Source organism: Gracilinanus agilis, chromosome 3 (assembly GCF_016433145.1).
Source record: "Gracilinanus agilis isolate LMUSP501 chromosome 3, AgileGrace, whole genome shotgun sequence".
Lineage (NCBI taxonomy): Eukaryota > Metazoa > Chordata > Mammalia > Didelphimorphia > Didelphidae > Gracilinanus > Gracilinanus agilis.
This window is the reverse complement of record NC_058132.1, coordinates 84,011,659-84,038,768: the sequence shown is the minus strand read 5'-3', so window position 1 is coordinate 84,038,768 and position 27,110 is coordinate 84,011,659. Positions and strand designations below refer to the sequence as shown.

General features: G+C 39.9%; 1 protein-coding gene across 1 annotated transcript in view; it reads left to right on the top strand.

Annotated features, from left to right (window-relative positions):
• Window positions 1-27,110, top strand: part of C3H1orf94 (chromosome 3 C1orf94 homolog) — a 78,509-nt gene that overhangs the window by 18,635 nt on the left and 32,764 nt on the right. The window contains exons 2-4 of the mRNA XM_044671521.1: window positions 14,896-15,620; window positions 21,276-21,542; window positions 24,692-24,867. Coding sequence (XP_044527456.1) covers window positions 14,896-15,620; window positions 21,276-21,542; window positions 24,692-24,867 — 1,168 coding nt within the window. The remainder of the gene's footprint in view (window positions 1-14,895; window positions 15,621-21,275; window positions 21,543-24,691; window positions 24,868-27,110) is intronic.

Sequence of the window (27,110 nt, the reverse complement as noted above, 5' to 3'; positions counted from 1 at the left end):
CCAAGATGACTCCGAATTTGCCTAAAGCAATTTTGCCAAGGACAAAAAAATTCAAAGGTTCATAGACTTTGCCTTGAAAAGGGATTGTACGGAGCAGGTAGGTGGCTCAATGGATTGAGGGCCAAGCTTAGAGACAGGAGGTCCTGAGCTCAAATCTGACCTCAGACAATTCCTAGCTGTGTGCCCTGGGCAACTCATTCAACCCCGATTACCTTAATAAGCCTTTATCAGTATTCTGCCTTGGAACCAATATACAGTATTGATTCTAAGAAGGAAAGAAAGAGAGAAAGAAAGAAGGAAAGAGAGAAAGAGAAAGAGAGAGAAAGGAAGAAAGAAAGAGAGAGAAAGGGAGGAAAGAAAGGAGGGAGAGAGGAGAGAAAAAGAGAAACACAACAAAGAGGATTGTTGAGATCATTTCATGTGCTCCTCCCCTCTCCCATTTTGCAGATGGAAAAAACTAAGGCCTAGCATACAAAAATGCTCAATACTTTAACTGTCAATGACTTCTTATCACCACTTTCAGGTAACATGGCCAATTTTTTCGAGGGTTGTATTTCAGAAAAACTGTGAAATCTTTTCTATCCATTCACTTACATCTTTATACCCAGGTTCAAATGTGCCCAAATTTTAGTAAAGCATCTGATAGAATCTCTCCAGTTATTCTTGTGGAAAATATAGAGATAGAGTTTACATTATAGTATAATTAGTTGGATTTGGAACTGGACAAAGACCTGAATCCAAAGATTAGTCATTGGTTGTTTGATATTAGTTTGGGAAGAAGTTTCTATCTGGGAACCCAAGTAATCTCTGCTTGGCCCCACATGGTTAACATGTTTATTTTTGACTTGAATAAAAGTATGGGATGCCCTGTTTATCAAACTGGCAGATGACATAAAGCTGGGTCTAATAGGTGATACACTGAGTGGCAGAATAAAGATTCTAAAAGATCTCAATGGACTGGAACATTAGGCTGGATACAATAAGATTTAATTGAAGAGGAATAAATGTAAATTCTTATATAGGGTTCAAAAATTAACTTCACAAGTAAAAGATGGGAGATATGTAACTTATACCTAGACCTAGAGCCATTATCTAAAAAGAATTTGGGGAAACTTAGTAGAACATAAACTTCGTATGATCCACTATTGTGATTTGGCAGCAAGAACGCTAATCCAATTTTAGGATTTATTGAAAGGTATAGTGTCCAGGGCTAAGGAAGTAGTAGTACTACTGAACTCTGCTCTGTTCAGACTACATCTGGAATATGTTGCCAAGTCACATGTAAAGAAGGGAGAATATTGTTAAAATGGAAAATATCTAGAGGAAAGTAATCAGGATTTGAGATAAATAATGCTTTATGTGGACTGACAAAAGGAATTGAGAATGTTCAGCATAAATGAGAGAATTAGGGGTAGAAGATAACAGTTATATTTAAGTATCCAAAGCTATCATTTAGATAGCCTTCAGACATCAGGACTAGAAGCAATTAGGAAAAGTTGCAAAGAGGCAAATTTCAATATGAGGAAAACCTTCCTAATAATTATAACCATCACTAAGTGAGGTGCATGGCCTTTGACGGTAGTCAGTTTCTGTTCTTTGGAGGTCTTTTTTTAGTGTACTGAACAACATTTTAAAAAATTACATTTATTGTTATGTGAAACATCAATATTTGTCATTGTAAGAGCACACATATACATAACCAAAATCCCAAAATAAAGCCATAAACACACTGACGTGAAAGATGACTCCAACCATCCTTTTTCTGGAGGGGAATAGTATTCTCGGTCAAAAGTCTTTCAGGATTGTCCCAGATTTTTGCATTGCTGAGAGTAGCCAAGTTTTCACAGATTATTATTGTGCAATATTGCTTTTATTGTGTACAATGTTCTCCCAGTTCTGCTTATTTCACTTCGCATCAGTTCTGGCAGGTCTTTCCAACTTTTTCTGAAATGATCTTGCTTTTTTTTTTCTTATAGTGTTCCATCACCAACATGTACCACAATTTGTTCAGCCATTCCCTAATTGATTTCCAATTCTTTGCCACTACAAAAATTGCTGCTATAAATTGTTTTGTACAAGTAGGTTCTTTCTTCTTTTTTTTATTATCTCTTTGAGATACAGACCCAGTAGTGCTATTAATGGATCAAAGGGAATGTACTGTTTTATAGTCCTTTGGGCATAGTTCCAAATTGCCCTCCAGAATGGTTGAATTAGTTCACAGCTCCACCAAAAATTGCCCTAGTGTCCACTGGAGATCTTAATATAGGGGTGGAGTAATCATGTATTGAGTTCAATGTAGAGAGCATTCTTCTTCAGGCATGGATTGGACTGAATGACCCCTGAGATCCCTTCCAGTTCTAAGATTTCATCATATAGAAAAAAATATACAAGGTTTTTATGAAATTTCTGTGAAATATATCAATAATTCAAAGGGCACTGGCCTGGAAGTTGAAAGACTGGGGTTTAAGTTCTAGCTCCATCATTTACTTTCTTTGTGACCTTGGTCAAATGATTTCCTTTCTAAATATATTTTATTTTTTCCAAGTTTACATGTAAAAATGGTTTTTGACATTGTTTAAATTTTTTTTTAAATTTAAACATTTATTAATAATCATTTTTAACATGGTTACATGATTCATGCTCCTACTTTCCCCTTCACCTCCCGCACTCTCCCCACCCATGGCCGACGCACATTTCCACTGGTTTTGTCATGTGTCCTTGATCAAGACCTATTTCCAAATTGTTGGTGGTTGCATTGGTGTGGTAGTTTCGAGTCCACATCCCCAATCATGTCCACCCCGACCCATGCGTTCAAGCAGTTGCTTTTCTTATATGTTTCCTCTGCTATAGTTCTTCCTCTGAATGTAGGTAGCATCTCTACCATAAATCCCTCAGAATTGTCCTGGGTCATTGCATTGTTGCTGGTACAGAAGCCCATTACATTCGATTTTACCACAGTATATCAGTCTCTGTGTACAATGTTCTTCTGGCTCTGCTCCTGTTTAAAATTTTTTTGAAAAAAAAAAACTGAGCTCTCAATTCTCTCTCTCCTTTGCCTCCCTCATCACTGAGAAGGAAAATAATTTGATATAGGTGCAGTCATGCAACACATTTCCATATTAGTCATATTATGAAAGAAAACACAGATTCTCTCCAAAAAATAATGAAAGTAAAAAATACTATGCTTTGATCTGCATTCAGATGCCATCAGTTCTTTCTCTGTCGATTTTCCATCATAAATTCTTTGGAATTGTCCTGGACCTTTGTATAACTAATAATAATTAAATCATTCACAGTTGATTATCTTACAATATTGCTGTTTCTGTGCAAAGTGTTCTCCTGGTTCTGTTCATTTTACTTTGAATCAGTTCATTTAAGTTTTTCCAGGTTTTTTTGAAAGCATCCTGCTCATCATTTCTTATAACACAATAGTATGTCTTCACAATCATATACCACAACTTGTTCAGCCATTCCCCATATGATCAGCATCTCCTCTTGTAATTCTTTGCCACTATGTAAAGAGCTAATATAAATATTTTTGTACACATAGATTCTTTTCCTTTCTAAAACAAAAACAAAAACCTCTTTAGCACATAGATCTAGTAGTTGTATTGCTGAGTCAAAAAGCATACAAAAAGCATGCCCTTTAGGCATAGTTCTAAATTGTTCTCCAGAACGGTTGAATCGGTTCACAACTCCCTCAACAGTGCATTAATAATGTCCGAATTTTGTCACATCCCCTCCAATATTTTTCCTTTTTCTCTTCTGTCCTATTAGCCAATCTCTAATAGCTGAGGTGGTAACTTAAGAGTTATTTTCATTTGTATTTCTCTAATCAATAATGATTTGGATCTTTTTTTTATATAACTAAATAGCTTTAATTTCTTCATTGTAAAATAGCCTATCTATATCCTTTGACCAATTATCAATTGGGGAATGACTTGCATTCTTGTACCTTTGACTCAATTCTCTATATGTTTGAGAAATGAGACCTTTATCAGAGCAACTTGTAAAATCTTTCCCTCTAGCCCCATTTTTCTGTTTCCCTTCTAATCTTAGCTGTATCAGTTTTGTTTATGCAAGACCTTTTAAATTTAATATATTAAAAGTTATCCTTTTTATGTCCTATATTGCTCTCTTTTGTTTGGTCTTATATTCTTGTTTTATTTATCCATAGATCTGACAGAGAAACTCTTCCATACTCCCCTAATTTGCTTATGTTATCACCACTTAATCATGTACCCATTTTGACCTTATCTTGGTATATGATGTGAGATATTGGTTTATACCTACTTTCTTCCAAACTATTTTATAATTTTTCTAGCAGTTTGTGTCAAAATGAGTTTTTGTCTTGGAAGTTTGGATCTTTGTGTTTGTCAAATATTAGATTACTATGGTCATTACCTATAATTATAACTATCACTTTATAATACAGTTTGAAATATGATACAGCAGCTAGGTCACTTTCCTTCTCATTTAAAAAAATTAATTCCCTTGATATTATTGACCTTTCATTCATCTAGATGAATTTCTTTACTATTTTTTGTAGCAATATTAAATAGATTTTTAGAAGTTTGGTATGGTACTGAATAAGTAAATTAATTTAGGTGTAAATGTTATTCTTTTTATATTGGCTCAGTCTACCCATGAGCAATTAATATTTTTCCAATTGTTCAGATTTGACTTTATTCATGTGAAAAGTGTTTTATAATTGTGTTCACATAGTTCCCAAGTTTGTCTTGGCAGGTAGATGCCCAAGTATTTTATATTGTCAACAGTTATTTTAAGTTAAATTTCTCTCCTTTCTCACTGCTGGATGATGTCAGTAACATATAGAAATGCTGATGATTTATATGGGTTCATTTTGTGTCCTGCAACTCTGCTAAATTGTTAATCATTTCACTAGGTTTTTAGAGGTTTCTCTAGGACTCTCCAAGTATACCATCATGTCATCTGCAAAGAGTGGTAGTTTTGTTTCCTCATTGCCTATCTTAATTCCTTCAATTTCTTTTTCTTCCCTTATTGCGAATAGATAGCATTTCTAGTACAATATTGAATAATAGTGGTGATAATTGGCATCCTTGCTTCACCCTGATCTTACTGGAAAGCTTTCTAGCTTATCCCCATTATGGATAATGCTTGTTGATGGTTTTAGATAAATACTACTTAGGAAAGCTCCATTCATTTCTATATTTTCTAGTGGTTTTTAAAAATGGGGTTGAATGCTATTTTGTGGGGAAAAAAAGCCTTTTCTGCATCTATTTAGATAATTATATAACTTTTATTGGTTTTGTTATTGATATGGTCAATTTTGCTGATAGTTTTCCTAATATTAAACCAGTCTTGCATTCCTGATACAAATTCCATTTGCTCATAGTGTATAATCTTTGTGATATAGTGCTATAATCTCACTAATATTTATTTAAATTTTTTTCATCAATATTCATTGGGGAAAATGGTCTATAGTTTTCTTTCTCATTTTTTGCTTTTCCTGATTTAGGTATCAGCACCATATTTGTGTTGTAAAAGGAATTTGTAATCCTTTTTTGCCTATTTTTCAAATAGCTTACATAGTATTTGAATTAATTATTCTTTAAATGTTTGGTAGAATTCCCTTGTGAATTCAACTGGTCTGGGTCTTTCTTAGGGAGCTCACTGACAGCTTGTCCAAGTTCTTTTTCTAAGAGGAAGTAATTTAAATAGTCTCTTTTCTCTTCTGTTAATCTGAACAATTTATATTTTTGTAAATATTTAACCATTTCACTTAGATTTTCAGTTTTACTGGAATATAAATGGGCAAAATTAGCTTCTAATAATTGCTTTAAATTTCTCTTCAATGGTGGTGAATTTAACCTTTTCATTTTTTGATACTGGTAATTTTATTTTCTTCTTTCTTTTTCATAAGTCAAATCAACCAAGTTTACCTATTTTATTTATTCATAAAAATCAGCTTTTTGTCCAATTAGTTCAATGGTTATCTTGCTTTCAATTTTATTCATCTCTCCTTTGATTTTCAGGACTTCTAATTTACTATTTAATTGGAGATTTTAAATTTGTTCTTTTTCTAGTTCTTTTTTGTTGCATGCCCAATTCATTGATTTTCTCTTTCTCTATTTTATTGATATAAGCATTTAGAGATATAAAACCTTCCCTAAGTACTGTTTTGGCTGCATCCCATAAATTTTGTATTTTTCTATAATTTTATTTTACCTATTTATTCTGTAGGATTTTATAATTTAGTTTCCAATCAGTTTTTAGTATTTCGTCCTGCAGTCCTTTGTTAAAAATAATTTTTATTGCATTATGTTCTGAAAAGGATAGAAATAACTTTTCACTTCTGCATTTAATTGTAAAATATTTATGCCCTAATACATGGTAAATTTTTGGGCAAATATTAGGTACGATTGAGAAAAAGATATATTCCTTTCTATTCCCATTTAGTTAACATATGCAACTTTTCCTAAAATTCCATTCATCTCCTTAGTTTCTTTCTTGTTTATTTTTTATTAGATTTATCTAGTTTTGACAGGGGAAATTGGAGACCTCCTACTAGTATAGTTTTACTGTCCGTTTCTCTTGTAACTCATTTAACTTTTCCTTTAAGAGTTTGAATGCTATACTATTTTGATGAATATATATTTAATATTTATATAACTTCATTGTCTATGATCCCTTTTAGTAAGATGTAGTTTCATTCCTTATCTCTTTTAATTAGATCTAATTTTGCTTTTGTTTTGTCTGAAACTACAGTTGCTACCTGTTGTTTGTTTTTTACTTCAGCTGATGGATAATAGATTCTGCTCCACTCCCTCACCTTTACTCTGTATATGTCTCTTTGCTTCAGATATGTTTCTTGTAAACAATAAATTGTAAGATTTTTGGATTTTTAAATCCATTCTGTTATCTGCTTCTGTTTTATGGGTAAGTCCATCCCATTCACATTGCTTCTTTGTATAGGGTGAGATATAGTTCTATACCCAAATGAGTGTGCATCTTATTTCCTCTTTGAGCTAATTCTGATGAAAGTAAGATTCAAGTGTTACCTGACCCCGTCCATCTTCCCTTCCACTGTAAAAGCCCTTCCTTTATGCACTTCTTTATGTAAGACAATTTCCCCACTTCTCCCTTTCTCTCCTCCCAGTGCATTATTCTTTCTCATCTCTTAATTTTTTTAAATGTCATCTCATCATAGTCAAAATTCACATCTGTGCTCTTTATGTACTTCTACTAACTGCCCTAATAATGATAATGTTTTTAGGAATTGTAAGTATCATCTTTCTGTGTAGGAATATAAACAGTTTAACATTTTTTAATATCTTATGATTTCTCTTTCTTGTTTACCTTTTTATGGTTCTCTTGGGACTTGTATTTGAAAATCATATTTTCTGTTTAGCTTTGGTCTTTTCATCAGGAATTCTTGAAAGTCCTCGATTTTCATTAAATCTCCATTTCCACTTCCCCTGAAAGGATTATCCTTAGCTTTGCTGGGTAGATGATTCTTGGTTGTAACCTTAGTTCCTTTGCTCTCTGGAATATCATGTTCCAAGCCCTCAAATTCTTTAATGTGGATGCAGTAAAATCCTGTTTCATCCTTCTGTGTCTCTACAATATTTGATTTTTTTTCTGGATGCTTGAAATATTTTCTCTTTGATCTAGGAGCTCTGGAATGTGACTATAATATTCTTGTGAATTTTCATTTGGTGATCTTTTTCAGTATGTACTAAATGGATCCTTTCAATTTTTATTTTATCCTCTGGTCCTGGGATAGGGCAGTTTTCCTTAACAGTTTCTTGAAATATAACGTCTAGGATAATTTTATTTTGTCATGACTTCTAGGTGGTCCAAAGAATTCATAAATTATTTCCCCTGAATTTGTTTTCCATGTCAGTTATTTTCCCAATGAAATACTTCACATTTTCATCATTCTTTTGATTTTATTTGATTGTTTCTTGATGTTTCATAGAGTCATTAGCTTTCAGTTGCCCTATTTTAATTTTTAAGGCATTACTTTCTTACGCAACAATCTTTTGTAGCTCTATTTCTATTTGGCTAATTCTACTTTTTAAGAAGTTTTCTTTAGTGAGTTTTTGAACATCTTTCCCCTTTTTTTTGTACTTCCTTTACCAAGTTATTGGTTCTTTTTCATGATTTGCTTGCCTCACTCTCATTTCTTTTCCCACTTTTTCCCCTCTCTTATTTGATTTTTAAAATCCTTTTGACCTCTTCCAGGAACTCTTTTTGGACCTCACACCAATTCCCATTTTTCTTTGAGCCTTTGCATATAGCCATATTGGAATTATTGTCCTCTTCTAAGTTTGTGTCTTGATTTTCCCTTTTATATAGTAACTTTATATGGTCGTGTTATTTTATTGTTGTTTGTTCATTTCCACAGCTAATTTTTTGACTTTCAACTTCATGGTAAAGTGGGCTCTGCTCCCAGCCTGAATGGGGCACTATCCTAAGCTTCAAGTTTTTTGTGCATCTGTTTTCAGAGATAGTTCTGGAGGTCTTTAAGTTTTCATTTTTTTCTTAAGGTGATATGATCTAAGGATAGTAGTGATCACTGCCCTCCTGGCTTGTACTATTATCTGTGAGTGACCAGAAGCACTCTTTTCTGCCCTGGACCTATGACCAGGTTGGGACCAGGTCCCATTCCTGTTGCTATATGCTCTGGTGGGCTAGTCCTCCTCTTCATTCTAGTACTGTGACCCAGACACTATATGGGCAATGCAGCAAAATCTTGCATCCAGTGCCAGAAAAGAGTCCCCTATAATTTCCTTCTGACCAGTTGTCTAACCCCCTTACTATCTGTGGGCTGAGAGCTATGGAAGTAACTGTCAAAAATTCACTCCCAAAGCCTGTGTTGGCTTGCTGGGGTCTACCTTACTACTGATTTTCTGAGGTGTTACCTCTGCTGGCACATTCAATCTCACCTCTGTGAGACAGAATTTTCCTCTAGTCCTTTTAAATTGTCTTTGGATAAAAATTGTTCCACCTTGTCCTTTTGTTGTTGTGCTACTCCAGAATTTTTTTGGCATTATTTTAAGATTGTTTGGAGAAAAACTTGGAAGACCTCAAGAAAGCCTCTGCCTTTACTATGCCATCTTGGCTTCACTCTCCAGGTGGTTTTCTTTCTATGGACCTCAGATTCTTTCTCTGTAAAGCAAGCAGATTAATGTGGAAAGTTTTTTAAGGCCCATATTCTGAGCCCATTTCTAGCTTTTAGCTTTTTAGATTCAAAATTTCTTCATCCCTTTTTGTATTCCTACTTATCTTCTTTCTCCTTTTCCATTTTCATCACCACCACATCATCATCCCCATCCCCTCTACTACCACTTCTACTATCATAATCGTGATCAATATCATTATCATCACTGTCATCAGTATCTGCATCACCTGACATTCTAATATATAAATGCATAGCACTTTTCCCTCATTGTACAACTGCAGTGTCAGTGGTACTATGAGACTTGGATGTAGAAATAGGAGGAGATTATTAACATTGTGTGTGCAGCAGACTTGAAATGCCTGAGCTGGATGGAAATATTTATTTTGATATCCTCTTCCAACACTAACTAATTTCTGCCTGTTTTTTTCTCCTTTGGCTTCAGATAGATAGCAGTTTTCATCTTTCTTCTGTGCTATACTGTACATTGAACTGCTGTTTGGGAAATGAACAGCATACTATCTTAGTCATTATTCTGGAGGGGGATGCCAACTAGTCAATATCTTTTATTTTTACATTGTCCTTTATGTCATAGATCCGGGAATAATGCACAATGTCTGAGCAAATAGCTGACACTGAACAACTATCATTTCTGGAAATGGGTGAAGCCACTAAAGAGACAAAGAAGAGACCAAAGGAGGCCACACCACTAATCCTAATTCACTCTTGCTCTCAAGAGCAAGGGAGTTTGGTTTAGCTTCTCTGAATGATTCATTATTTTTCTCTTTGACAGCCTTTGAATTTTTGCTAACTCAAAAAAGAAATCATGGAAAATGGAAAAGTTTCCAGAAGACTTGGAACAGGCTGTGTTGTAATTTTGAACAAGCAGTGGAAAGGTGGATTCTGGAAACAGTAAAGCAATAACCTTGGTACTGAACTCTAGCAAAAGTATAGAATGGATTTTTAAGGAGATAGCTTATGAGTATTTAGAAAAGAATGCAATGATAATGAAGCACTAGCATCAGTTGACTCTTAACAGACCCCATAGCAAAATAATTTTAATCTTTTCATATGTGGGGGGCAGGGTGGGGAGAAGGGAAGTAATAGTAGATTAGGGAAATGAAGAGTCAAACTTGATTTTAGCAAGGCATTGCTTATATCTTTAAGAACAACAAAGATATAGAAGATGGGTATGATGGGAGTATTGCTACATGATTCTTAAATAATTATACTTAGAAATAGTGGTTGAATGTATGAATTTCAACTGTGAGAGAGGTCTCTAATGGGATTTAGGGATCTGGCCTTGGTCTTTGGATCATAGGAACATAGAATTAGAGTTAGAAGAGACCTATAAAGTCATTTGGTTCAACCTTTTTAATTTTAAAGTTCTTAGAGTCAGAGTTTGAACCTAGAGTTTTTCCAAAGTTTTCTTCAGTATTTTCTCATTCAATGTTGCTGTTCATTTGTATCCCATTTGGTGTGTGTGTGTGTGTGTGTGTGTGTGTGTGTGTGTGTGTGTGTATAAGTCTTAGGTATAAATGTAACACATGCTAACTTCTTGTCAGAAGTCATGGTGCTGAAATGGATAGTTCATATTTTAGAAGGCTGAATCAATATACAAAATGATTTGGATAAACTGAAACAATAGGTAAAAACTAACAAGATGGAATTGAATAGTGATAAATGTAAATCCCTCAATAAGCTCAATATATACCAATAAGGTGGTAGAGCTGCTAAAACAAAAACAAAATGCCAACTGATCTTACTGCATTAATAAAGGACTAGAGTCCAGATTAGCTGGTTGAGAGATGCAATAGGAAGCTGGTCAAACCACATCCAGATTGTTATATTTGAACTTATGGCTAGTAAATGTGGAAGAGTGTACAGGTGTCAGATTGTGAGAGTGACACATCTAGACAAGAATTTAGGAATGGATATTTAGAAATGGATATTCCATGGAATAGTGGGCATGAAAATTAGGCTACTATGTCCTGAATCCTCCTGGAAGTGACTCACCTTTACTTTGCCTTTTTGACTCTGACCCATTGCTCTCACTGTCCTATATACCCTATTCTCCATTGTGATAGCTTCTTTTCTTTAAACCCTTACCTTCCATCTTAGAATTAATACTAAATATTGATTCCAAGGCAGAAGAGCGGTAAGGGCTAGACAATTGGTGTTAAGTGACTTGTCTGGGGTCACAAAGTTAGGAAATGTCTAAGGCCAGATCTGAACCCATGACCTTTAGTCTCCAGGCCTGGCTCTCTCCTTACTGAGCCACTTAACTGCTCCCATTGTAATAACTTCTTGCCTAGATTCCCTAGTTCCCATTCTTGTTCTTCCATTTCGAATCTCTCAGACAGGATATATGGTTTTATTCTTCTCAGGTCCCTCCCCATTCTATGACATCCCAACATGATGTGACCCTACAGAAGGACCTCATCTCTACCTGACCGGCCAGTGTCCTGCAAACCTTTCCATAATGGCATGCTCACATCTCTTTATTCTATTGGTCTGCAACATCATGTATTCTTCTGGATGCTGCATATTGCAAAGGACATTGATGAGCTATATAATTCCTCCTAATGAGAACAGTCAGGATAGTGAGGGACTCAAAACCATGTTATATGAGTAAAGAACTGGGAATATTTGCCCAGGAGGGAAAAAAAGATGGGGGTGGGGGACACAATAGCTGTCTTCAAGCATTTGAAGGTTGTCATATGGAAGAAAGACTAGCCTTTTTCAGTGTAGATGCAGAAGGGCAGAACTAGGACAAGTTGGTGTAACTTATAGGAAGGCAGATTGCAAGTCTACAGAAGGATGAACTGCTTAACAATTAATTAGAGCTGTCCCAAAATAGGATGGTTTGCCTCAGGAGGTAGTAAGTTCCCCCAAGAGGTCTTCAAGTGGAGACTCTTATAGAGATGCTTTAGAGAGTATTCCCTTTCAAGAAATGTTCTAAATTAGGTGACCTTTGGAGCCTTTGTGATTCTTTGGACTTCTTTTTCACAGCCTCAATAGCCTTACTTCTCAAAAAGATTTATTCACATGATGGTTCAAATCTGAGAAACTTCGATAAATCAGTATTTGGGGGAACCCAAAACAAGATTCCCTCCCAATGAAGTAAACACAATAAATATTTGTTGAACTGAGTTGAGTGAATTCAGGTTCAATCCTAAAAAAATCCACACAGACTTCATCAAATTTTGGATAGGCCCTTTCTCAAGCCAGACCCTGAGGGTCTCCTAGTAAAAAAGGGGGGAGTGCTGGCTCAATAATGGGAAAATCAAGAAAATATTTCTCTAGTGTCCACCAAGCTCCCTGATCATGGTTTCAGCCCTAGGTTGCCCTGTTAAAAATATCTTTCCATAGCCTCCTTCCCAAAGTCATCAGATAATTGATTCAGAGCTGGGAGGAACTTCAAAGTTTAACCAGTCCTACTCTAACATTTTATACATGAGGAAATAGACCCAGGAAGGTTAAGTAGCTTGCCCAAGGTTAAACATAATATTTGTCAGAGGTAGGATTTGAACTCCAGTCCTCTGACTCCAGTCAGTGCTCTTTCCACATACCACAGGAGACCATTTTGTAAAACCTATAATTGCTCTATAAACTTTGAATACTTGTGATATTTATGGCTGTCAATAAGAATCAGAAAGCAATGTTGAAGATAATGGTTTACATAGCCTCACAAAATCACATCTAGGACCAAGTTTCTCAAATCCTTCCCATGTCTTCACGTGCTATCTTTGCCTTTTTTTTAACTCAGCCTCCCTAGGACCCTGCTGCAAGCTAGGATTCTGCCTCACCATTTCACAGAGTGGACAGTGAGCTATAGATATAGCATAATGAGCTTATTTGCTATCACTGACATGAATAGAAAGGGATGGTGCAGGGGAAGCTAAGTGGCTCAGCCAGGTCCAGAGATGGAAGGTCTTGGGTTCAAATCTGGCCTCAGACGACAGGTGGAATCAGCCAGGATCAGAGAGGCAGCATGTGGCAGAGGAAGGCTTTGGATTCAGATCTTCCTGACTCCGAGGTCTACTCACAATTCATTGCCTTCATCCTGCCTTTCTTTGGATCTTTGACTCCTGCGAAGAACCCACTGTAAAGCAAGCAGTTGGCTAGCAATGTCCCTTGTTGGTTAATCCATGCCATCATGGAACTGGATAAATATCTATGTATGTCATGCATGTGTGTATAAGGTTGGCCCTCTGGGTGGGTGCGTGTATGTAGATGGACCCCCGTGTCAGAGTACATAATGTAGGATTCAATACTGCACCCAACCCACTTTCGTGCTAAGATCTGAGGGTGAGTGTGAGGAGTACATGTCTTCGTGTATAAATACTTGTCACTCTTTGTCTCTTTGCATGTATGTAGGAATGACGACCAAGATTAACCCCTAACATTCCTACCAAGCTTCCTGTTTACATGCCCATTGTCTTATTTTATCACACACAACAGTCCTTGATTGATGACTCACTGAAAAGAGAAAAGGCAAGAGGTTTGGGCTTAGGCTTTCCTGTGTCTCCCATCCATTCCTCTATTCCCCAGAGAGCTTCTGTCTTCCATGGGTCACTGTGCCTCCTCTTGGTGCCTTGCTAGCTCCAAAGTGAAAACTGTGATGCTCAGCAAAAGGACTGGAGCTCTCCATGCTAACCCTTGTGTTTACAGAACAAAAAGGACTCAACCCTGGCATTTCTATCTACAGGCATCATCATTTCTATGCATGTGGACCTTCATATGGGAGAAAGGAAGCCTGGTTGAGTCGAAAGAAGGCTGTTCTTGGAGTCAGGAGGTGTGGGTTTGAGTGCTAGCTCTGACCCTGGGCTAAACTGACAGAACCATAGATTTAGAATGGAAAGAGACCTCCGAGTTCATCTAGATCAATTCCCTCATTTTACAGATGAGGAAACTGAGACCCAGTGAGATTTTTGTGACTGGCCCCAAGATAATACAGGTAGTAAGTGGCAGTTATCTGACCTTGGTAAGTAGTTTATCTTTTTGAAGCCTCAGTTTCCTCTTCAAAATTCAGTTGTAAAGGGGGCATCTTGGTGGCTCAGTGGACTGAGCCAGGCCCAGAGAAGGGAGATCCTGAGTTCAAATATGACCTCAGACACTTCTTAGCTGTGTGGCCCTGAGCAAGTCACTTAACCCCCATTGCCTAGCCCTTATCACACTTCTGGCTGGGAATCAATACTTATCACTTCTATAAGTATCAATTCTAAGTCATAAGGTAAGGATTTATTTTTTTTAAATCTGTTATAAAACCAACTTCCTAGAGCAGAGTTGTTGTCACCAGGGAATCACTTTTTTTATGCCTTAGAAACATATAGCACTATTATTATTCTCTCGTGGGATACTCACAGTAAAGTGAGCAGCACATGGATGCATAATGGTTCTCTTATCTGGATGAGGAAGCTGAGCCTCAGAGGAAGGGAGGTGACTGGTCTAAGATCATAAGTTAGAGGCAGCGGCAGGGCTAGAACCCAAGCTTCCTCGTTCCCAGTCCAGGTCAATCTCAGCTGTACTCAGAGCCTCTCAGGTAAGCTTATTGGGTTGGGAATCCTCTTTATGCTCTACCCTCAAGGGCAACATGGATTTTGGAGGGTTTGCTGGTTTGTTTCTGTTTGTTTCCAAACTCATTTCCAAGCCAGCATTCTGGAGTATCTCTGCAGCTCTCCTGGGACAAATGGCCCATAAACTCATCTTTCTCTGTCCCCACACAGAGCTTTGGAGCAGAGCTGCAGCAAGGATGAGATCTCCCTCCTGGTGGAGCAAGAGTACTTGAACCTCACAAAAGAAAACTTGAGCCTGGCCAGAGACAGCCCTGGGGAGCTGGACACCGCAGGTGACGCCCCTGAGCTGAGCAGGCCGGTCACTCCGCCTTTCCCTCCTCATGTTCTGGCCCAGGCCGGGAGCCTTCCCCCATCTCTTGCCTTTGGGGGGGACCAATTGTTGGGTCAGAAGAAGGCTGTGGGGCAGGCCATCCAGCCCATGCTCAGTGGGCCAGGGGACAAGGAGCCACCTGGCCGCCCTGACTGTGACTCAGTTAAGTCAACAGTCACAGGGATCCTGCGCTCGGCCAAGGGCAAGGGCACCAAGGGTGGGGAGGAGGGCATTGCCAGCCTTGCAGCCTCCAATTCAGAGATCAGCAAGCTCCTGGCCCAGTTCCCCCTGAAGCACATTGAGTCATCCAAGGCCCCTGACAACAAAATGGTGCTGGAGGAGACCAGAGTGATCAAGGACTTCCTTCAGAACAGTATGTTCAGTGGCCCTGGCCCCAAAGAGCCTTCAGGGTCTGCACCCCTGCTTCCTCTGCCACCACCACCACTGCCAGCACTGCCAGAGAAGGCCCCTGAGCTCCCGGGGCAGAAGAGACAGCTCCCAGTGTTTGCCAAGATCTGCTCCAAACCAGAGGCTGACCCCTCAGTTGAGGGGCTCCTTGCTATGGGTGAGAGATGCTGGGGGTAGAGAGAGAGATGGCTGGGTGGGGAAGAGTTTGGGAGGGCTACCTGCTGCCTATGGGAAGATGGTGGACTGAGGCGGTAAGTGACTGACCTTTTTGACTCTGTCGGACCCCAATATGACAGAAAGTCAACCAATCAGCAAGTGCTTGCTTATGCGTTAGAAATCATGCTAAGTGCTGAGGATACAAAGGTGAAAAAACAGAGCAGATTTGTACTGTACAGAGTACTAGATTTGAAGTCAGAGCCCTGGGTTTAAATCTTAGCTCTGACATCTACCTATGTGATCTCGGGCAATAATTACAGTTATAATTTATACCCAGTTTAAAGTTTATGAAGTATTTCATATCTATTATTTCATTTGATTCTTACACCAATCCTGTGAGGTAGGCACAATAATTATCTCCATTTTATAGATAAAAAAACTAGGGGTGAGAGACAATGGGTAACTTGCCCAGCATCATATGGCTAAGCCATTGTCTAAGGTGAGATTAAAACTCAGGTGTTCCTGACTTCAGTTCCAACATTCTATCCACTATACCGCCTAGTTGCCTCTAGGGCAAGTCACCTAATCTTGACCTCAGATTCTTGTTCTGGAGTTGGGTCATTTTTAGTTTAAATCTATGATGCTATGATCTTATGTAGCCACCCCAGAAGGACCTGGGAAGAACTTCAGTGTCACCCAAGAACCAAGCCAACTTGATCAAAGGGAGAGTTTTCTGGATAGGAGGTTCTTCCAAGATCTGAGCTGTGCCTTTCAAGTTTTGAGGTCTTCTCCATTAGGGTTGGACTGGGCATAGAAGAGATGATTTCTCTAGGCTCTGCCCAGCCTACTGAGACACCAGTACCCTCAAGGTTGCTCCAGGGACCTGTGCGAATAGGAATGTTCACATAAAACACAGGTCCAATGCAATCAATCCCCTGCTCAAGAAGCTCTTATGGATCCCTGTTGCCTCTTAGAAAAAATACAAACTCTTCTGTCACTTAAAGCCCTTCATAGTTTGGCTCTAGCAAGTACTCACTCATGAACCCCATGCTCCAATCAAACCAGCCTACTTGGTAGGCAAACATTGCCTGTGCCTGGCATTCTACTTCCTACCTTCATGTGTTTGCACAGATCATCCTCCATATCTAGGATGAATTCCCTTCTCACCTTTCCTTCTTGGAGCCCCTACTCATTGGAAGTAGCCCCCACAATAAAATGCCTTTTATGATTCCCCAAATTGTTAGTGCCTCCTTCCCAAATGGCTTTGTATTTATTTTTTAATGATTTACCTGTGTACCTTTCCCAAACAGAATGTAAACTCCTTGAGGGTATGGACTATATCTTTGTGTTTCCAGGATTTAGCAGAACACCTGGTCCATGGAAAATGTTTACTGAATGCTTGTTAAATTGTTAAAGATTTTCCAAATTCATCCCAATCCACCTGCTTGTAGCAGCCCTTTGTAAATGTCATGTTTCTGAGTATTTTCCCCTTCATTTTTTCTGCCATCCCTAGGAACTAGAGAAAAACAGAAAAGGGGAAGTGAATTGCCCAAGCCATCTAATAGAAAAGCCTAAAATCTACCAATGTTCTACCATGACGAGGGCATTTTGAAAGAGAGTTGTCTGCTTTATGAGAAAAGAGGCAGATTCTATTGTTCACCAAAATGGTCCCTGAACCAGAGTGGTAGACTGACTGTTGAGGGACTCCTTGCAAAAGGTGGGAGGCCCTGGGAGTGGGAGGACAGACACCAGAAGAAGATATCTCTGAGACGAAAGTAGGGAGGAAGATGCACTGCTTTCTCCTAGGCAGAAGAAATCTTAGACTTTCCACTGAGTAGCCTATTGATATCTTTCTTGTAAAGCAAATGGCTTTCCTAAGATCTCCTCTTCTTTGTGTGACATAAGGAAAGCCTTAGACAACTACCTTTACATTAAACATCCTAGGAAATTCCCTCCTCCCTTCTCTTTGTTTCTGCTTCTCTCTGGCATCTACAGATTCATTTGTTCAGTGCCTGGCACTGGGCTGGGATATGATTGCGTGTGTGTGTGTGTGTGTGTGTGTGTGTGTGTGTGTGTGTGTGTACGAGGGGAGGGACACAAAATGAAACACACTCCTGACCTCAAGGAACACACTTTCTACTCCAGACAAAATGGACCATTTACTTCTTTTCCTTCCAAGGTACCATGGCTGCATTTGGTCCCTGGTTCTCCCTCTGTGAGCTAAGTGGCTCAGTGGAGAGAGCACTGGGCCTAGAGTCAGGAAGACCTGAGTTCAAATCCAACCTCAGATACTTACCAATCTTGTGATTCTTGGTGGGTCACTTCACCTCTGTTTACCTTGCCCTGGAGAAAGAAATGGAAAACTACTCAAGTGTATCTTTGCAAAGAAAACTCATAGATAGCATTGGTGTACCATTATGGCCCAGGGGTCATAAAGAGTTGGATACAACTAAACAACATCATTGACATCCTTTCTGTGGCCCCATGAGCAACAATGGAGCCAACTCTTGACTAGCCATCTTGAATATTCCTTCCTAGTCTAGCTCCCTCTAGTGCACATATGTGCAGGCTTAAATAAGGCAGATTCATCTTCATATTGGCCTACATCAACTATCCCTAGAAAAAAATTTTTGCTTAGGATCTAGAAATGGAAGAATTTTAGAGACTATTTTCTCCAACCTATTTTCAGTGGGAAAACTGAGGTTCAGACCTGGGGAAGGGACTTGAGTGAGCTCAAGCATCAAGTTAAGGCATCAGAGCCACGAGGTCTCTTGCCCTCAAGTGCATCACACTGTACTTCCCCTTGAATATTCATTTCTTAGAGGTTATAGGATTTGGAGACAGACCCAGAAATATTAGATAGGTGAACTGGAAGGGACCCAAGAGACTATCTAGTCAATTTTTTGGTTTTTTTCAGATGAAGAACTCAGGCATAGGAGGAAAGGACTTGACCAAGATCCCACAGCAAGTCAGTGATAGACTTATAGACTAAGGTCCAAGACTCTTGACCCCCAGCCAGGGATTCCTTCCACTCTGCAAGACTGCTTCTCATACATTGCATTTCAATGTAAAAAAAATCCCCTGGTGTGATCTGAGATTCTGGATTAAGATGGCAGAGGGGAAGGAGCCCCGAATTGGAATTAGGACAGATTTAGGCTCAAATCATACTCTGACATTTGTTAACTGTGTGACTGTGGGTAAGTGACTTAGCCTCTTTGCATGGGCATTAATAATAACAATATCTGTCCTATCTAACTCAAAAGGATTTTGTACTAGATAAGAAAGGGTATGTGAAGTACTTTGCAAAACTTAAAAGGCTGGGTAAACATGTTGGCATAGTTCTTCACTTTCCTTTGTCATATCTGAGGATGATGAATGTTTCTATACTATACCTCAGTGGGCATAAATCTATTCCTACCTGAAGGCAAAAGGAGAGATTTCCCAAGGAAGGGTGGACAGGGTATGCTAGAGTTTAGTAACCAGGATGGGGTGATGTCAGAAATCTGGGTCCTGTCCCAGTGCCCAGCAAAGAGTTTAGTAAATAATGGGCTCTTCATTCATTCATTCATTTACTCATTTATTCATTCATCATGCATTAAGGGTCTACTATGTGCAATGAGAGAGACTGGGGAGATGCAAAGATAAACAAGACCCAGCCCTTGCCCTCAAGGAGCTTGACAATTCAATAAGGGAAGAGAGAAGGTAAATCATCTAGAGTCTATGATGGGCAAACTACGGCCTGTGGGCCAGATGTGGCCCCCTGAAATGTTTTATCCAGCCACATGACATTATTCCTAATCTGACGAATACACTGAGTAGGATACAATACAATGAAACTTCGAAAGAGTTGCCTTAGAAACAGACTGATAGATGAGCATTTCCTTTGGCCCCCCTCTTTAAAAAGTTTGCCCATCACTGATCTATACAGATGACTATGACAGAAATTGTAAAAGGTGATATTCTAATACTTCAGTAATCCATTGGATCTTTAATTCCATGGATATGAAATTTCCCTCCAAGGACACAGATTCGTACCTCTTCATCCCATGTCTCTCTCGACCATGCTCTCTCATAAATTCTCCATAAGAGGGGTATAATGTGCTTTTTGTTATTTTTGTAAAAAAACAACAACAAAAAAAAACCCAACCCTCATTTTCTGCCTTAGCAATAATTCCAAGACAGAAGACCAAGGGCTAGGCAAATGAGGTTGTGACCTACCCAGGGTCACACAACTAAGGAAATGTCTGAGGTCTGATTTGAACCCAGGTTCTCCTGAACTCAAGGCCTGGTGCTCTTATCTATTTTACCTCTGGCTGCCCTCGTATAATGTGCTTTTAGTTAATTAAAGTTTATTGAATGAATAAATGAGTGAATCCACACTGCCCAGATGGGTTCTCCTGGGGTTCAGCTATTCAGTGCAGGAAGCTTGGAATCCTGGTGGGAGCTGCAATGGCAGAGGCATTTTCTTAGTTGCTTCTGTCCCAGTCTGTCTGCCCTCCTTGTCGTCCCTCTGTCTGTCAGCCCCTGCCTCCTCCCTCCCTCCCTCACTGCATGGAAGGAGAGATGCTGCTATTATTAGTGGGCATTGTTACTGTAGCTCACTGGCTCCGGGCAAAACTCAGCAAATGCAGAATCATTTGGAAGAGACTCTGGGGACATGTTTAGCTAAAAATGCCTTCCCCTGCCCCCTCAAACTGGCTCCAATCGGAACAGTTTTGTCCTGAGTTGGGGCAGAGCTGAGACATCTCATCCTTACCTTAGCCCAGCTCCTCCTCCCCTTCCTCACTGTCCAGTGCCTCCTTAGCACCATGGGCTTCCAGCAGTCCCAAGAGCTGCATGACCAGGGGCAATTCAGTTAACTGCTCTGAGGGAAGAGGATGGGGCAGGGCCACAAAGGGGCAATTTACTCTCCAGGAATACAACGGGCAAATCAATCCCACAATCAGTCACTGGTACAGTCGATTAGTGCATTAGAAGATGGACAGATCAATATCAGCCAAGTTAGTCAGGGAAGGCTGTAGAGAGAAGATGAGTATTAAGCTGAGGCGGAAGGAGTCAGGAGCTCGGAGAAGGAGAAGAGAGTCTTGTAGGACCCTAGGATGGAGGAGGCAAGGAAAGAGAATGGAGCGGGACTAATAATTAGGGCATGGCGAATGGGGCTTCGTCTCGAGCTCCCAAATATATAAAACACTGATAGCTTTCAGAAAGAGCCTCCAGTGGATCCCCCCCATGCCTTTGGTGCTTTCCCTCCGGTAGCTTCTCCAGCAGAAGCCTCAGTGTCCTGAGGTCTTTTGTCTCCTACTAGCTCCCCTCAACCAAGAAATGAAGGAAAACACGTTTATTAAATGCTTATGATAGGCAAAGCATTGGACTACACACTGAGGACACGAGTAGAAATTGCTTTGCTTGGACAGAAATCCTTGCTTTGAAGGGGCTCATATTCTAACAGGGGGGGACGATATATAGAGGAAAGCTTAACTGCTGAGCAGATGTCAAGGCTAGAGAATTCAGAGGTCAGTAAAGAACTCGGGGTGCACGTGTGTTTGTAAGCATTGGGGGGTCCTAGACCCTGGTGAGGAGCCATCCACCCATGGGGTCCGGGAGGAAGCTCTCCCAAGCCCCAGGCGATCCTGACTCATCTTCCCTCTCACCGCAGAGAGGACTCCAAGCTCCAAGGAACTGGTCAAGGCCCCCCGAGATGCCCTGGTTCCCAGCCAGTGGCCCCAGAGCCGGAAGGACATGTGCAGTGAGGAGGGCACTGGCAGCAGCAAGGCCAGCAGCATGTTTGTGTCCCTGCCCTCCAAAAAGCCACCATGGCCCACGGAAAAGAACCTGCTTTATGAGTTCCTCGGGGCAGCAAAGAATCCCGATGGACAGCTGAGATTACGGAGCAAAACAGAAGTCGAAGGGCTGGAGCTGAAGTGTAAGCCGTGGGGTAGGGGAGGTGGTGGAGAGAACTAAGGAAGGGCTGCATTGAGCATCCTTGTGGGAAAGAACTTAGGGAGCTGCTCCTAGAGGTATGAGTCTGGAGACGCCAGAGCCATCCCAGTCCAGACTTTCTTAATGGAATAGCTCTTTGACCCTGGGTCAGTCACCTCACTGATAGGAATCCCATTTTTTCACATCTGTAAAATGTAGGCAGTTGGATGCAGTGAAAAGAGCATTGTGATGGATGTCAGAAAATCAACACGATCATTTTATATCATTATTTTCACTAGGTGTTTGCAGATTTTTTTTCTTTTCAAAAAAAAGACAACCTCATATGGGGGCTCAAATCTTAAGTTCAAAACAGTATGATGCTGTGATGCTTTACACAAAAAAGAAATTTAAAATGCTAAGGGGGTTTCCCCTCTGCTTTGGAGTAACCAATACCAGTGTTCAAGGTCCTCTAAAATTGGATTGCAACCATCTCTTCCAGCCTTGTCTTCTCCTACTCCCCCTTCATATACCCGAGGCTCCCACCAAACAGAATTATTCTCCAGTCTTTGTTCTCATTTTATCCTTTCCAATTTCTATGCCATTGTTTGCATTGTCCCACCATGCCTGGAATACATAAGCTCCTCTCTCAAATGCACTGGTTGTTAAAAATCTCCATCTATCTTCGAGACCAGCTCAGAGCATCTTCCTGGAAGACTTCCTTGATTTTTCCACTTAAAAAACAAAACATAACAAAATACAACTTTATTATTGTATTGTACTCCTGTTTCTCATGACACATCTCCAGGACCTTTCCTTTGCACCCATCTGGCTCTTTGGATATCCTATTCCTGCATGCAAATATATTTTCTCCTATTAGATTGTAAACTAATTGAGGAGAGGACCTTTTTCTTACATCTCCAATGTCAACCATGTAGCCTTGAACATACTAGGCTCTTGCTAAATTTTATTTGTTGGACTGCATTTATTTGTTGAATCTGCAATTTAGCATTTCCTGCCCTTAGCACAGTTAGTCAGGATCTGGCTCCATTATTGTTATTATTATTTTTAATCTTCTCTGACAATCAGCCACTCCTTTCAGCAAACCAGCCATTGTTCCCAACAAAGAAGCTAGTAGACCCTCCAATTAGTCCAATTAGTACTGAGGTTCAGACAAATAGTGCCATAAAAATCTCACTGAATCAGGTTAATTCAGGGCAAGTCTAGGCTACATTCTGTAATATTTTAGAAGAAACTGCTGTGATACTTTTAAGCACAAACAACACTGTTTTCTGACCCCTTCCTGCTCAAACATTCTATAAGTGGAACTGCCAAGAGGAATAAATCCCACACTTTCTAACAGGACTTTAAAACTATTCATAGGTTCACAGAATCAACATTTAGAAAAGGGAGAAACCTTAGAGGTCATCTAGTCCAATCTCTTTGTTTAACAGATGAGGAAACTGAGGCCCAGAAAAGCTAAGCAACTTTGTAGAATCAAAGAATCTCAGTGTTAGAAGGGGACTTCTCTTCTACAACATACCCAGAGAATGGTCATCCATCCTTTGTTTGAAAGTCTCTATTACTAGAGACAAACTCTACCAAGGCAACCCATTCCATTTGCGGTTAGCTCTCATTTTTTTGGGAAGTTTTGACTTACATGGAAGCCTAAATGTGCCTCTCTCCACCTTTTAACAGTGCTCCTAACCCTGTCTTCTGGGTCCAAGTAGAATAAATTTAATCCCTCCACCACATGACAATCCTTCAGATACTTGCAGACAATGGCCCCTCGAAGTCTTCCCTTCTCCAGGTTAAGCATCTCTAGTTCCTTAATTTTATCCCCATAACACAGTCTTGAGGGAAGAAAGAAAATAAGCATTTATTAAGGGTCTAGTATGGGCCAGGCATTGTGCCACTTTACAAATATTACGTCAGTTGAGCCTTACAACAACTGTAGGAGGGAGGGACCATTATCCCCATTTTATAGTTGAAGAAAGTGAGGCAAACAAAATTTAGTGACTTGCCCAGAGTCCTACAGTATCTGTGGCTGGATTTGAATTCAGACCTTACGGACTCAGTTCTTAGCAAAGTGCCTGACACATAGTAGATATTTAGTGAAAGTTTATCGATTGATATCTCCTTCATCACCCTTTTTATAATCATTGGTTTCCTCCACCGGATGCTCTCCAGCTTAGCAATGTCCTTCCTCAAATGTGGCAACCAGAACGAAATCCCATACATACTCCAGATGTGATTTAATCAGCAAAGTAATTATCCATCCTTGCACCAGACATTGTGTCTCCCTCCCTTAAGGTAGCTCGAGATTACATAAGATTTTTGATTGCCATTAACACTCACCGATGACTCACTTTGGGCTTATGGTCTACTCTACTGTTGGTCACCCAGATAAAAAGTAGAACAAGGTTTCAAACTCAGATCTTAAAGTTAATCCTTCAGCCTATCTAGCTTGATGATCTTTGTTCCAAAGAACAGTAATAGAATCAAGTGTTTAATATTAATTATTTATTATTTAATCATTAATTAATAGAAGTCTAGGGGAGGGGCTGCTTTAATGAATAGATCAAAATGGCAACTATCTTGACCTTAATAAAAATATTAAAAACAAGTGCTTCTTGATTATTTAAAGGAGTTCAAACATTGCCCTGCTATACTCATTGATGTTATGAACTTGTTTAGCTCTTCTGCATTTTTGTTTTTTGAGGGAGGGAAGAGGTGGGTTTATTTTTGTTTGTTTTTGTTTGTTTTTGTTTTGTTTTGTCAGCTCGAAGCACAATCCTGTCCAATCCAGGTCATAATTCTCATGCCCCAATGAGGTTTGGCTATTCCCCTGGGCTTCAGGGAAGCAGTCCTCTGAAAGCTGTGACCTCTGTGCTCAGAGTTGGGCTGAAGCAAACTTTTTTGGCCTACCGCCCCCTTTCCAGAAAAAAATATTACTTGGCCCCCTGGAAATTAATTTTTTTAAAATTTTAATAGCAATTAATAGGAAAGATAAATGCACCTGTGGCCATCACCACTTTCTGAATGGCTGCAGCACCCACCAGGGGGCGGTGGCGCCCACTTTGGGAATCACTGGGCTGAAGGGTTGCGGGGTTCCTGGCCTCTCATTGAGTGAAGCCCTTGACCTCTGTCCTACAGTCAATGCACCAATGACAATTGCAGACAAGAACAACCTCAAGTACACTGGAAACGTGTTCACGCCACGCTTTGCCACAGCCTTGACCTCAACAGCACTGAACCAGCCGCTCTGGCTCAACCTGAATTATCCTCCACCTCCTGTCTTTACAAACCACTCAACCTTCCCACAATACCAGGTAATTGTGTCTTGCACCCTGGGCCCTGAGCCATAGAATTCCCCGCAGACTGGACCATAGCTAGGCGAGTTGTTCATAGATGGCCCTATGGGGAAAGGGTGTTAGTTCCCCTGGGTCTCTACCTCGACCCTCCTGAATCTAGGTCTAGGACTACATGGCACACAGGGACCCAAGGGAGGCCAAGAGCTGAACAATTCAGGTCCCCGAGTAGGTCTCTGTGCTACTGAGAAATGCTCTGGTTGGCCCTTCTTACCTGGATGTAATAAAGTATTTTGTTGTCTGGTTTCCAGTTCACACTGTGATGTCTAGACATGGCAGGGCTCCCTTGAGTAGGGCTAGTGCCTCCAAACAGGCTCTTTTCTAGTTTCAGGGCAGAGTACCAGGAGGCCTGGCTGAAACGTCCATTGAAAGCACATTCCAGCATCCTCCTGGTTTTCCAGGTCATGCCAACTACTTGAGGAATGACACACATACTTGGTTGGTAACAAGGTTGTTATTGTTGGGAGTATCAGAGAAGGGTCCCCAGAATTGTTGACCTGTAAATCTGATTTTAAGTCTCTGGCAGGAATTGAACAGGAAATTCAGGGGGTACAAAGAGAATGGCCATTGACCAAAAGTGTGAAGGGGGACTCTGTACAAAGAGAAAATGAAATTCTCCCGATAAATGTGCTTCTTGGGAACCAAAAGAAACCACTCAATGCAAACCTAGCAAAATCCCTTGCTCTGCCAATGTACTTCATTCTGTGGAAGTATGGAATTGAGTTTGTGTAAATCTCAATATGACTCAAAATTCACCCAAGGAACCTGCTATAGGGAATTTTGTGGTGGAGAGTGAACGGCCCTTTTGTAACGTGAATGCATACTTCTATTTTGTCTAGTTTTTAATTTCTGAATTGGGGATATCAGGCTTTCTGAAAGCAAGGTTCACCTATCTTCAGAAATATCAGTTCTCTGGCTTGGGCTTGTGTCATGTGGTTTTCCTAGTGCGACTAATGAAGCCTCCATTTGCACCGATGGCTGAAGATCCTGGTCAGTTGGGCTCACCATGTCAATTCATTCCAAGAGTGCCACCCACGGACTCTTTTCTGTGCAAGTTCTAAGGAGCTAGCAGTCCCAGGGATGACCTCTTTGTTTTTCTCCATGTCCAATGTGGATGCTGCCATTTTGATTCAATTTAATTCAATGAGCATTTATTAAACAGATATTGTCCATAGAGCAGGTAGCTGGGGGAAATACAAATGTAAGTTTGTTCCTGCCTTCCTGGATCTTACAGTCTGATAGAGGGATGTGACACATGCACAAATAAGAATAATGCACCATTTGCTAAGTGAATAAGATCATTAAAAAAACCACGTGCTCATTAAGATCTCAGGGGGGAAAGGTTCTTAGTGACTGAGAGGATCAGAGAAGAGTCCCTGGAAGAGATGACATTTAAACTTGATTTTAAGCAGTTGGTAGGAATTTAATGGGCAGTTCAAGGGGAGGAAAGTTTTCCTTTCCATCCACGGGGCATGGTATGAGCACAGGCACAGTGAAGAGAAAGAATAGGCTTATATGGCAGTCAGGAAGCTTAAGTCGGGAATGGAAGGGTGGGGAATAGCATGAAATAAGGTTAGGAAGGTAGAAAGATTCAGCTTGGGGAAAGCCTTGAAATCTAACTAAAGGATTTAGTATTTTACATGGAAGGCAGTGAAGAGCCACCAAAGACTTTTAAGTAAGGGTTTGAAGTAACCAAAACTATTCAGTTCAATTTGAAAGGCACTTACTTATTGGTGGAATGAGGTGTCTTAGTGGATAGAGAATTAAGCCTGGAGATGAGAGGTCCTAGGTTCAAATCTGCCATCAACACTTCCTAACTGTGTGACTCTGCAAAAAGCTACTCACTTAACCCCAATTGCCTAGTCTTTACTGCTCTTCTGTTTTGGAACTGATACTCAGTATTGATTCTAAGATCGAAGGTAAGGCTTCTAAAAAAAGAAAGATATTTATTAAGCAGTTATTAGGTACAAGACACTGTACCATGTATGAGAAATTTAAAGATGAAAAAATAAAATGGTCCCTGCCCTCACTGACCTTAAAAAATAACTGGAGGCAGGAATAGGAAGGAGTATATTAAATATATGCAAAGAAGTAAGAAAAGGTTGATAAGAACAAAGAAAGGAATATGAGTGAGGACCAACAGAGGTTTTGAGGTATTCAGGGGGAAGGTGGCAGAATGGACAATAGATAATCCCAGTCTTCTC